The sequence below is a fragment of the Parasteatoda tepidariorum genome, chromosome 7 (assembly GCF_982258835.1).
Source record: "Parasteatoda tepidariorum strain Cologne lab strain chromosome 7, Ptep-v5.0, whole genome shotgun sequence".
NCBI classification, from domain to species: domain Eukaryota; kingdom Metazoa; phylum Arthropoda; class Arachnida; order Araneae; family Theridiidae; genus Parasteatoda; species Parasteatoda tepidariorum.
The window spans coordinates 106,136,735-106,150,469 of record NC_141761.1 but is presented as its reverse complement, the minus strand read 5'-3'; the positions used below and the strand labels follow the sequence as shown (position 1 = coordinate 106,150,469).

Here is a 13,735-nt window from a genome sequence, read left to right as displayed (position 1 = left end):
CAATGATGGTTAATTAATTTAGGTAATATATTCATATTTAAATAAAAGAAATAAGGGTACTTACGTATTATCGCAACCAGGTTGGCGCGATTTGTAAGTTTGAGTAAGAAAGTATGAATAGAAAGAAAATGTACATTTATTAATTACAGATAATTTTTAATACAGTTTTTTATATTATTTTGTTTTAAAATTATTTAAAACAAAATTATTATTATTAAAACAAATTATTATTATTAAAACAAAATTATTATTATTAAAACAAATTATTATTATTAAAACAAAATTATTATTAATTATTATTAAAATTATCAAATTATTATTAAAACAAAATTATTTATTATTATTTTGTTTCTTTACGAAAAACCACGTATAACACGTAGGGTTGCCAAATTTGGCGATTTATGCGAATTTTGGCCTGGTTGCGTTAATACGTAAGTACCGAAATAAGCTATGTACTAAAAAGCAAAATTAATGAAGTAATTCGTCTAGAGAAACCGTTAAAAATCGCCATACTATTATTGACGACAGTGATGCTAAATGAATGTTGGAGTTATGTATTAATTAAAATTAAAAAAAAACTATATTATTATTGACACCAATGGTTAATTAATATTGTAATAAGTATTAATTGAAAAATAAAAAATAAGCTATGTGCTAAAAAACAAAGTTAATGGGAAATTCGTTTAGGGGAAGCGAATAACTGCCATAAGCTGACGAAGCTAAATTTTGGTAATGTGTACAATTTTCATTATGGTAACTGGTGCAGTTTTGATATAAGAATGCGTTTACTTTAATTTCTGAAAATATTTTTTACAGTGCTAGCAATGATAGTTTAATAATATTTTAATGAATTAGAAATAAAGTAACTTTTTCCACCACTACTTATAAATATTTTAAACGTAAATTAAAGACCAGACAGAGAAATGATCATGCTCCAAAGTCCTTATCAAGTCCTTAAAAGGATTGTATTTATTTTTAAAATTTCGTCTTTCGTTTGCTGCCATTGATAAATGTATTTCGCACGAAATACTGAAGGGTACAGTAAAAAGTACCAAATATACTAATATAGGTACAAAGTATTATATTTATATATTTGGTGAATATTAATACTGCTCCAATACTAAGCAGTTTTAATATCGATTCTGGGGAAATAAGTGTTTTACAGCCTCTCGATACATACCGGACAAATTACTTGATAGTGTTAAATTTGAATTATTATGAGTTAACCACGAGCAATATTATAATGCTAACACCCGTATTCACCACGCCGAGTTAAATTCAAGAGTAACTCGGGGATCGGAATATCCACGGTTCAGAGTTACTCTCGGATTAACCCTCGCTTTTTATTCTCCAACCGTTTAAAACAGAGGATTTCACAACTCGAGTTTAACTCTTGGAGGAAATATAACGAGGCCTTTGATTGGGCAAGGTAAAACCATGTGACTTTGTATATAATATAAACACGTGCTGTTATATAATATAAACATGTTATTTGCTGGTTTCCAAATGCATAAAATCTTACAGCAGTTAAAACTTTTTCCGTTGGAGTTAAGGCATTGTTCCGATCTGTATCAGATTCCAACTTACTGCCAATTTTGGAGATCAGTTCTTCAATCGTCGGTTTTAAGAAACGATATCTTTCAAAAAAGTCTATTTCATCTAACTCTTCTAGGTCATTATTTCTGATAGTTGGGACATATCTTTCCTTTCTTTCAACAGTTTCAAGAAATTCAAGATCTTCAAGCTCAAACGCAGCGATAGAATCCTCCATCTTTTTTGTTTACAAGCTCCTCGTGAATAGGTTACCCTCCGATAACTCGGCAAAAACGGAGGGTTACCCGGAGAGTCAGAACTGTTGATGAAATCTGCGAGTTTGGCGAAATTTCGGCTGGAGAATAACGTTTCCCACTAAACTCGTGATTTTACTCTTACCCATAGATTACCCGGAGGTAATCCGTGTTGGTGAATACGGGCGTAAGTGATGCTACTCTCTATTACAATAATCTCTACAGTTAACACAATTAATCTCTTTTCTGATGGGATGGAATACAAAAAAAAAACGAGTTTTTCTTAATTTAATAACGTAAAGCCACCGAAGAAGTGAAAAAATAATAATAAATAGAAAATTGAAAGTTTTTTTAGCTTTATTAAAAGAGAAATTTTCAGAGAGGCTATTGTCAAGGGTACGAAAAAAAAGTGGTATCCAAACTATTTTATTTTAAATTTATTGGAAGGTGGGACTCATAATTCTTCGCCTTATTTTATTTACCATTGACTACTTTGAAATAAAAATCATTACTCAAATCATCAATCATGCAAGCATACTAGAAGTTAATTTAGATTATTTATTTTAAAATGAAAGGAAAAAAAGCAGTTCTGTTACATTAAACATTCCAATATTGATGAACCATTTTCTGATATTTTCGCTGCTTCATTAACTCCCATATTACTTGGTACTTTAATCCCAGTTTGTAAGCCCTTCAATTCAAAATATATCCCTTTTAGTTTTTAGCATGATTTCGTAGTGCCGCTTAGTACTGATTTTCTTCTTTTTTTTATTCACCGAGTGCGAAGAACAGGTATGCAGCCTGCATGATAATAAAGCTTCGATAATGTGATTTATTTATATATTTTATAAGGAACTATGAAAAAAAAATGGTTTTGTTAAATTTGGACTTTAAAAAAAATGGTGTGGCTGGTCCAGTTGGTGGCAAATCGCGGCTCCTTAAAAACTTAAGTGCGGCTTGTCCTCTAGCTGCAAACAAGCTTTATCCAGATATCACGTGGTATGGTATTTTCTTCAATTTTTCACTTGAGAGCCGTGATGGCTCAGAAGATCGAGCGTTCGCCTTCCAATCCCAGCTATGAATTCCGCATCCGACTTGAAATGACCCAATGCTGACGTAAAATATCCTCAGTGATACTTGATCCAGTAGTTCCATTGTCTTCTGGATTTGGTTCAAAATTACTAGACTACGGAGTTGAACATTAGTGGTCGTGAACTCAGAAAATTGGATCAGCTGTTCAACGACGGTGGTAAAATGTTTTACTTCACGTAACTATATAACTATAACATACATCTTAAACTTTAAAATATTCATGATTTACATTATACTGTAACTAATGAAAATTAAGGCTTTACTTAAAAAATACTATTTTGATCTTTGAACATGCGTGTAATTTACCAGAACTACAGAATTAAAGGTCCCCTACAAACAGAAAAATAAAGATTTGACTTCTTCCATCTTAATCTGCGGGATTTATGTCTGGAATTTTCTGATTTTTTCAGTAACTAATTAATGTTTCACGTTTTAAGTTTTAAAAATATTTACAATCATTAAGTTGGATTCTCGGTAACTTCGGTAAATAGCTTAATCGAACATATTTCAAAGAATGAAATTAAACAAAAAGTATTCAAAAATGAATAAATAAGGAAATTTAAGACACATAAAATTACCGTATGTTAACAAGGAAGAAGTGGAATGCGTTTTCTGTCAAAAAGGGACCTTATGAGTATAGCTTTAAAATTTAAAATAGTGCAAGTTAGTTCGTAATTATTGTATCTTTGTGAAGCTATATTTAGTTACATATAAAAACATTAATATATTTGTTTTCATTTTTATTTCATTGTTTGTAAATAAATGTAAAAATAGGATGAAAAGAATTACATTATTATTAAGATTATTATTAAATGGATTTAAATCAATTACTTTTTATGGGAAATGTTTTTTCTTTTGTTGTTTTCAATTAATCCAATAATGTCATCAAAAATATTTTCATTAGTCCAGTTACTATAGCATATCGAAAGGGTGTTTCTTTTGAAAATTTTTTACCCATTTGTCATACTATTATAAATGATATCTGAAAAATCCCCTATTCTCTTTTGTACAATTCCCCTTTTTTTTTGATGAAATGGGAGGATATGAGATTTTTTCACGCTTTATTGAATGAGATCTATCCTGAAACGATAGAACTAATAGTTAAGTGGCTCATTTACAAAAATTAGTAGTTTTGATATGACTTAGTACACTTTTTTATTTTGTTATCTATTGGCTTTCCGTACGTGTGAGGTGCCTTTTCTGATGCATTTTTTTATGCTGATTATTCGAGTTGATGAGATAAATAGTTTTGAAGTTATAGGGGTTTTATTTACAATAACTGCAACTAAAAAATAGCGCATTTATGTAAAAAAAAAAACGTTTGAAATAGTAGATTTTTTTAAAATTCATGTACGGTTTCATTCGATTGAATGAAAAACATACATAGGAAACAATACTTTACTCGTCTATATAGCAATGTAAGATGTGTAAATAAATGCTAGTACAAAACCGTACATTTTGTGTACAAAAGGATGCTCAAAGTCTGATTGTTTTTTGCTTGATCTCATTCGAATTAGCTTGAAAAATTACAGCAAAATTTATACCTTACATGTTCAGACATTCCCTGGATAACAATGTAAAGTGTATAAATGTCAAACAAGTAGTTTTTATGCATAATAACTCTTGCGACTTTTAAATTATGCGTTTTATTGACTTGTGTATAATGTCATTCGATTCAGTCAAAAAATTGCATATAAAACTATTTCTCAATTGCTGAGATAGCAATATCGAATTCGTGAATAGGTACAAGTACGAATTCGTACTTTTTGTACATAAATCCCTTATAACATTTTAGCTATTAGTTCGATCGTCTCGGGATTGATCTCATTCAATACTGCGCAAAAAAAAAAAAAAAAAAAAAAAAAAAAAAACGGAACTAATGTACCGAGAAGCGTAGGTTTTTTTTTTAGATGTAGTTTATAATAACGTTACAAAGCTTTCTATCAAAGAAAAGGGTATTAATTTTTCCAAAGAAAATTTTTAATTTTACAGGATTATATTATAACATAATATCTATTATTAGTATATCTATTATTAGAACTACATTAGTATAGCTATTATTATTACTTAAACATATCTATTATAAAATAAGGAAGTGTTGTTAATTTTTTCTTGGTTTTAAACAGTTTTTATCAAAATAAGCATACAGGATAATTGTAGTAAAGAATTACGTAATTTTGATATTTTTATGACGTAACATATTAAAATTGAAGTGAGGGGTTAAATTGCGAAATTATCCACAATTGATTATGTTACCATAAATTTTATAGCAAATCAAAATTTTGTTATTTTTTATATTTAGGTTATCTTGTTTTATTATAGTTAAAATATTTAAAAAAAATATACGAATTGTATATTATAGTTGGCGGTGATGCAAAAAATTATAAGTGTGAATGCAAGTTTGCATACAAAATTTGCTTTTATTTAAAAGGCTCATTAATTATATATTTTTCAAAACTTTATTTCTGTGATAAATATTTTCAATCTAAATTATTAAAGAAAAAATCAAAACTATATTTCTTTCGCGGAATGTTTCATACTGTAGCTTCTGCATAATCGGCAAGTTGACTAGAAGTATTAAAGAAAAATAAAATAAAAAAAAACGTAACTTACTGATTTTAAACTTTTCATTGCTGCATTACTTTAAAATAAATTTAGTCTTTTAATTTTTCTTACATAAAATTTTTTTAATCTCTAAAAGTGATATAAGTTATTATTGTATCTGAACTCCACTTTTTCAATTCATTCTGAGAACTAATAATTATAATTTGATCAAATCAAAAGAATTTTTCTTTCTTATTATTATCTGTATTATTTGTTTAGCCTTAATAAATATTTTTTTTCCAGGCATACATTAAGAATATGGAAACTAAAAAGCGTAAAAATGAAGAGAAAATTCCAGGCAAAAACCATTATACTAATAAGTAAGTATCACAAGTTATGATGAAACTTCCGTTTTTAGTTTGCGAAAGCTTATTTTATCCTAGAGTGAACATCAATGTTATTTTTCATATATATTTAATATTCAAATTTATATATATCATATTTTCAAATATAATTTCCATGTTTTCAAATATAAATTTTCTCATTTTAAATATTTATTTTCATATTTTAAATATATATTCATACATACACAGAAGAGCCATTACATTATGACCTCCCTGCTAATAACATGTAGGACCACCTTTAGCCCTCAAAACTGCTAGCATCCGCCGTGGCATTGATTCCACAAGGTGCTGATAGGTAGTCTGGGGTATCTGGTACCAAGCGCTCACCAACTGGTCCTTCAATTCTCTCGCATTGCGAGGGGGTAGCGTGGCAGCACAAATTTGGTTTTCCAAGTAGGACCGCAAATGCTCTTTTGGATTAAGGTCAGGTGAGTTTGGGGGCCAAGACATGTCTTGAAAGTCACTGGAATGTTCCTCGAACCAATCCATGACGATTCGACCCTTATAACATGGTGCATTATCCTGTTGGTAAACACCATCCCCCGTAGGAAAAGCTGTTGCCATGAATGGAACTATGTTCAAGTAGCTTACAGACGTCAGGGATTGTTCTATGAGGATTTTGGGTCCTAATGTGCCCCAGGAAAACTTTGTTCCTGGGCGAGAAACCATGAAAACCCGGGCGAGCCCATTGTTATAGATGGAGGGTTGTCATAATGTAATGGCTCTTCGGTGTATGTTCATATTATAATCTTAAGATTTCGAAAATGTAAGGGAAAGGTTTCTACGTTGAGATACTCTTTGAGACAATTTACAATTATTATTATGTTTATTATTGTTGTACCTAATGTGTAAAACAAAACTAAAAATTATGGCGAATATCCTGAATAACTTATGATAAAATTTCATGTTGTAGGACTTGCACTTAATTAATTAGTACCGTCGTTATTCTAGACTACGAAATTAGGCACAAAAAAGTACTTCCTACGGATACTCATACTTTTTTTCTGCGGATTCAGATTTCCGACTCCTGAAAAATGGGTAACCGCAATCCGGTAAATTCAGTCCCTATAATTTAAGCAAAAAAGCATTCGGAAGTTAGAACTTAATGCTAATTTCTCTTTTTTTTCAGTATTTTGCTCTATCTCAAGAACGTTTTTAGTAAATCAAGAAATTTTTGCGCGTAATTATAAAATTTTTTTATCCGAAGATGTAATTAATTAATTTTTAACAATCATTTATTATTTTTTGTTTTCGGAAAAATTTTGAATTGTAAAGCATTTGAATATATGTGCATACATTTAAAGTTTTATCTAATGAAGCTTGCCAAAACTTCTTATGATCTCACAAGTCTTCTGATTCTGCTGGAAATATTTGATCTCAAGCATTACATTACAAATTAATAAAATGTTAGAAGATTTACTAACTATAATGAAGATAGAGCGTTCGCCTTCCAATGAGTTGAACCGGGGTTCGATCGCGGCGTTGGCTGGTCGATACGAATTCCGCATCCGGCTTGCACCGACCACAGTGTTGAAGTGAGATATCCTCAGTGGTAGACGGATCATGGGTGAGAGTCCCCTTGCCGTCAGGCTAACTGTGGGAGGTTCTTGTGGTCTTCCTCTCCATGTAACGCAAGTGCGGGTTAGCTCCATCAAAAGGCAAATTTCTCCCAATACTCGATCCCTTGTCTTCTGTATTGGGTTCAAAATTACAAGGCTACGGAGTTGAACATTAGTAGTGGTGAACCCATAAAATTGGGACGGCTGTTCAAAGACGGTTATGCTCGCAAAGCTTGCTTTAATTGTTATTATTAATTTACTTTGAAATTTAAAAAAAAAAGTTATTAGTCCTAAAAATTAAAAAAATTGCGTACACTTCTCAAAAATTAGAAATACTCTTCAATGAAGAACTTAATAAAGGCAGTTTTCTCAAATACTATCCATGCTCGCACTACAAGAGCTATAGAAGACTATGTAGAATAGGATGGGCTTCTATTCTACATAATATAGTATATACTATGTTCAATGGAATAGAATGTATAGAAGTTGCCCATTGTCGTCTTCATATATGTTTTAGATTGAGACTACCATCTTCGGCTTCAATTGGAGTTTCGCATTTAAGGAGACAATCGCATATCACACACCTTTCCTGTATCCGATAGTTTCTTAATGTGGTACAACTTCTTTTAACATTATTGGCCTTAACCTTTAATTACAAGAATTTTTTTGTTGATTTACTTTTATGTCATAAGAAGACCTGCGACTGCAATCAACACGCCCTGCAGAAAAATTTATATTAGGTGTACACACAATGTATGTTCATTTTCATATCCTTGCAGAAAGATGTTACAATGAAAATTGTTAGCTGCTAGTGATTTTTATACAATTCAGTAAGCATTCATGCTAAATAAGTTTTAAAGTTAAACTAATTAAGTTTCTTTCTTTTTGAATTTAAGTTTGGAAAAAAAATCTCTATTGAAAAAATAGTGATAAGTCAATTAGCGAAGTGGTAACAATTCAATTTTTAATTATCACATAAATTATTGCATTAGATTTGTTCTGCTTTTGAATTATTTTGGGTATTTATATGTAAGCTAAGTATATTTTTAAATGCTGTCAACTATTTGAAAATATATTCTCAAATACAGCGGAGGAGCTCCTGTCTGTGGTGCAGCTTCAAGGATAGCCGAAGCAATGGTCGCCGTGTTGACACGCTGCTGCAAACGTCGTCAAACTGTTCGTGCAGACACTTGTTGTCTTGCAAATGACCCCATTTGTTGACTCAGGTTTCGTGACGTAGCTGTACGATTCTTTAAGGCCATGTGGATAAGTTGCCTGTCTTCTCGGCTGTTAGTGATGGGGGGTCGCTGAGATCCTGCACGGAGTTCCATATGCCCGTCATGAACCCATCAATTCCATATTCTGCTAACAGTAGTCATGGGATCTCGACCAACGCGAGCAGCAATACTTCGGTATGATAAACCGCAATCCCGGTAGGCCACAATTTGACCTCGATCAAACTTAGACACATGCTGGTAGGCTTTTCTCCTTCTTACAAGAGGCATAACAAAAACTTTTATACCCAAGAACAACGCTCAAATTCGATTTCTGTATGAGAAACTTACTGTCAAATCTCTTCTTTTATATACATTGTAGGTGTCGCAACCGCTGCCTTCTTTATTTGAATGCCCTGATAAGCTAATCATTTGCATACCACAACATGTTTTATCCGTCCTGAAAATTTCACGTTCGTGGTGTGTTGCCTTCCTGGTGTAGCAATATTAATGGCCAGTAGAGTACATCACCAATGCTGGACTTTTTTTTTAAATTTTAATTTTCAATTGCATTTAAATAAAGTCAAATATTAAGACACTTTAGAGTAACAGTTGTTCAAAATTTTTAAAGGTTGCGTAAAACTTGGATGTGTTCTGTGCATAAATATCTCTTTTAGAAAATTTTACTCTGTAGAGTTCTTGAATTAATTCTATTGTAATTTCGAAGGGGAAAAATCCTATCATTAGATCAAAATTTAGTCAACTTTCTTTTCTGCTGCCGTTAAAACGATACATGTAAAAAAATTTAGCAATTCACAGATTTTTTTTTCTTCGTAAAACTCCCTTTTTACCATAACTTAATAAACGTTTTTGTATTCCTTTCTAATCATTATCATACTTGGGTCATTTGAATATTTGGCTGCTGTCCGTCTTAAAAATATTTCTTTTTAGAAATTCTTGGAAACTTCAAATGATTTTTCTCTGTATCATATTTATCAACAGACAGTTGCTATGTTTTATGGTCCTTTTTTGTATCCTATCCTAAAGTCAATAAAATAATAGAAACTTATTTGCAGTTGTCTTTAGTTTTTCTAAGAATTTCGCGGATAGCAAGAATTTGATTTGTTGTAGATCTTTGGGATCTTAATCCACAATTGTAGTTTCTAATCCCGTATATTTTAAATGACAATGGAAATACACTTTTGAATAAGATATTAAAGTTTCTGTTTTAAAAAAGTAGGGCAGGTGGTGTCTTTTTTTCCCATTCATTATGTCCATAGTCCTAGTTTCATAAACTCGGGTTCGACTGAACTTTTTATAATGTTCAACCATGATCGTCCCTCAGTGGACTGATCGTTAAGACGCGGCTCCCAGTAGAACACTGAAGTCAAGCATCACTGGCTGCGGTCAGTGTGCGGGTGGGTGACCAATTGGATCAGTATGCGAAGGGTGTGCGGTATTTATCCGCGTTAAACTGTTCTACCGTAAAGTGCTCGGCTTCGCGCTCAGGTCGTTGGACTACCGAAGAGAGGGTGCCATCTCATCTGCAGAGGATCAAAATTGTGATGGCATGTCTTCGTATCATCCTCAGGGATGTTTCCCAGACCGCACATTGTGCAGCTCTAGTGCGACTTAAATAAACTACAACTACAACCGTTATGTTATCGTTAATGCTGTTAATTACCAGCATCACATCGCCTCAATATTGTAATGAATTGCTTTCTGCATAATTCCTAAAATTATTAAACAAAAAAAACTGGAATTTGAATCGGAGCTGCTGAAAAACAGAACATGTTACAATCCTTATTAGTTACATTTTTTTCAAACTACAATTAATCGTTGTTCATAATTTCGACTGTTTTCCGTTAGCTAGAGTGCGCAAATTTCAAATGGAGCTCTATACCGTCTGATGGCAAAGCAAGTTTTGGTTTTTCCTGAAGGTAACAAGCAAACTTTAGTTATTCGTCCTTAAATCACTTTCCGACAGATACAAAACTAAAATGAGGAAAACAAAATAAGTTTTTAAGATTGGTTTAATAGGTAAAAATAACTGTATTTTGGTAAAGCCAGAAACATAGTCTTCGTAATAAAATTGAATCACCGTCGAAAATTCTGACGATTGTAATTTGTTGTTTTTTTGTTGTTTTTAATTGTTGTTTTTTTTGTTTTTCGCGTGACAAAAAAAATAAATATTCTCATTCCTTACAGAACACATTAAAAACGTTGAGCGTAAAATTTCAATTTTATCCAATTTTTCAACTTTTTAAATAAAACGCAAAATGTGTCAATCAAATTTTTTTTCCGTCCATCGTCCAATTTATTTCGCAAAATTTAATATTAATCTACAAAATATTTTTAAAAAAAATTGCAATTTGGTTTGTGATTGCGAAGTGAGTAAAGAATGAAATAAACTATCAATTTTAAAATCCTTTCAATTTTTCAAAGGTGTTTCTTTGTTATTGCATAGAAGATTTCTTTAATTCATTATCTCTACAAATTGAAATTCTTTTTATTCCGTTTCAGCGTTGCTGTGCGTATTCAGCGAAATCAGGCCGAGAAGCAGAGGCGTGACCGACTCAACGACCAGATTGCTCAGCTGGCCACTCTTGTCCCCCCAGCTCTAAATGCCTCAAAACCTCTCGACAAAGTTAGCATCTTGAGACTATCAGCGTCATGGATGAGGCTAAATTACAGTGAGTCTTATGATATCGCATATTCAATGACGAAATTTTTGAATGAATCTGTGTGAGATATGCTTGGAGTATTTTCAGTACTTTTCGGTTAGCCGGGAGCAAAGAAATTCAAAAAAAAGTTTTTTATTATTTATTTATTTATATATTTTTAGTTTATTTCTTTTTTATGTTTTCTAATATAATTTTTATATTAAATAAATAAAAATAGTTGGTGGGGGTTTATATTTTTGCAAGTTCGAATTGAATAATTAATTAGTAATAAAAGTAGGAGTTGTTTTATAGCGAAGAAACTAACATAAAAAGATTAATAGAAGCTTATACAAATAATAAAATAATATAAAATAGAAAACTATTAATAGGAAAAAGCAAAAGTCTTCCTCAGGACACATCTTTTGCTATAATTTAGTGCGATATTTCTGAATAAAGAATAATTATCCTAAGATAAAAATTATTCTTTATAATGTGTCGATATCGCTAAAAAATTTAGTTGAAAAAGGGTATGAAATAAAAGAAAGCAGAAACAGAACTTACCAGCGTGTAGCAAAATAAAATGTGGTTTAGGTTTAATAGTAAAATACTAATTTAACAGTTAACTAAATTCGTGAAGAAGAAAAATCTTTAAAGTTGTGCTTACAACTTGAATCGTGCAAAATAAAATAAAAAAATATATTTGGTCGAAAAAAATTGAAGCAAGTAACGCTTAAGTGCTGCCATCTATGAGAAAAACTAGTAAAAAATTTTTTTTTCGAAAAAATTGTTTTCAAAACCCATAATATGAAGAAATTTTTTTTATTTATTTTATTACAAAAATATAAAAAAACATGCAAAATAGGTAATCGTTGTAATTTAAATAACAGACTTAAATAAGTAATAAATTATCTATTGGCATTTCATCTTTCATAGGGTGACTTATTTAAAAGTCAGAGCCTGCACATATGAATAGAAAGCCGTTTATAGACTTTATCCTTCCTTCATACATCCTTACATAATTTTAAAGATTTTTATGTAAACACGTTATTTAGCTTTTTTGTCAATTAGGATAATTATCTCTCCTAATTACTCTGATAATTGGAAAATATCGAAATGAAATTTTAAGTTTTTCTATATATCTTATAAAGAACACATGCTCCAAATTTTAACTTCATAACATTACGGAAAGTGAGAGAATTATTGATAAATGAGTGAGCCAGGTGCCTTTTACAGAAAAGAGAAAAGTTGGTAGGCTAATCCTCTGGATTCGCCTTGAAAGCAGTAGTATTGATCTTACGAGTCTCTTATCGACAACTTAGACAAATCACAATTCGTATGATGGAATTCAGCCCTTTTTAGAACATAACAAATACGCTTTGAGATTAATACAAAAAATTAAGGCTGTGTCATAAAAAGCTCTCTAATGCAATGTGCCACCAGATAGTCACGTACAACCTCTTTTTATTTCTATGAACCAACAATAGAACAGCTTGGAAAGATTTAATCATCAAAAATTATGTTCTGAAAAACAAGTTAATCTCTAAGTTTCTCCCTGAATATAAAAATTTGAATTACAGTAAAACCTATTAAGTCGAACTCTATTGCTAAGAACCTTATTAATCCCACATAATAAAAGAAAGCAAAATCTTTGTAACCTGACCATCTGTGTATAAAAAATTTTTTACGAGTGTTGTTAAATTCTCTTCTAAACTACCATAAAGACAAAAAAAATTCTTTTTCGGCGATTTTCTATGATATTGTTATGTATTAGAATTTCGCTGAATTGGTAAATTAGTATTAAAGGCCTACCTTATACCTAAACCCCTTTGTGAGTTGATCATATGGGAAAACTGAAAGGTTTTGTAACAGAAAGGAAAATCGGAACGTGAGACGGAAAAGAGAAGAAAAAAAACTGGTTGTAAAGCCATTTTTATTATAACTGGTTTTCTGGAGAAAAAAAAAATCAAATTTTAACTATAAACTATTCATTACTACTAACTTTTTTGCGATTAAGAAGTAGTTCTTGTTAATATTATTTCTCAATGTTAATAATAATAATAATTTCTGTAATCCAACAGCCGGCGCTCTGCGCAATTAACAGTCCTATATATAACCAGTAAAAATTTTTTAGTAGTCATCGATATTTTATTCTTCCCGGAAAGGAGCTGAAATGAAATTTCTAAATTACCAGTTTTTACTCTTTTCCTCTTGATATACATTGATTTTTAGTCCTGCTGAAAGGTTTGTAAGTACACATCTATGTAAATAAAGCAGATTGTTTATCTGTATTTGAGAATGTGATGCACGTTTTACAAATCCGTAAATTTGGTATGTATACATTCCAACACGGGGCGAACCGATGCATGCCGAAGAATGTTTTTCGTAAGGCATGATAATTATATAATAGGGGTGGTTTCTTGCCAAAAATTTGTTTTATCGTACTTTTTATGAATAATTTATCTTGAGTTTCCA

The 13,735-nt window shown here is 31.0% G+C and overlaps 1 protein-coding gene across 1 annotated transcript in view; it reads left to right on the top strand.

Annotated features, from left to right (window-relative positions):
* LOC107450263 (uncharacterized) overlaps window positions 1-13,735 on the top strand; it is a 152,718-nt gene that overhangs the window by 85,626 nt on the left and 53,357 nt on the right. Inside the window, 2 exon segments of the mRNA XM_043040829.3 lie at window positions 5,727-5,803; window positions 11,124-11,293. Coding sequence (XP_042896763.2) covers window positions 5,742-5,803; window positions 11,124-11,293 — 232 coding nt within the window. The 5' untranslated portion in view covers window positions 5,727-5,741.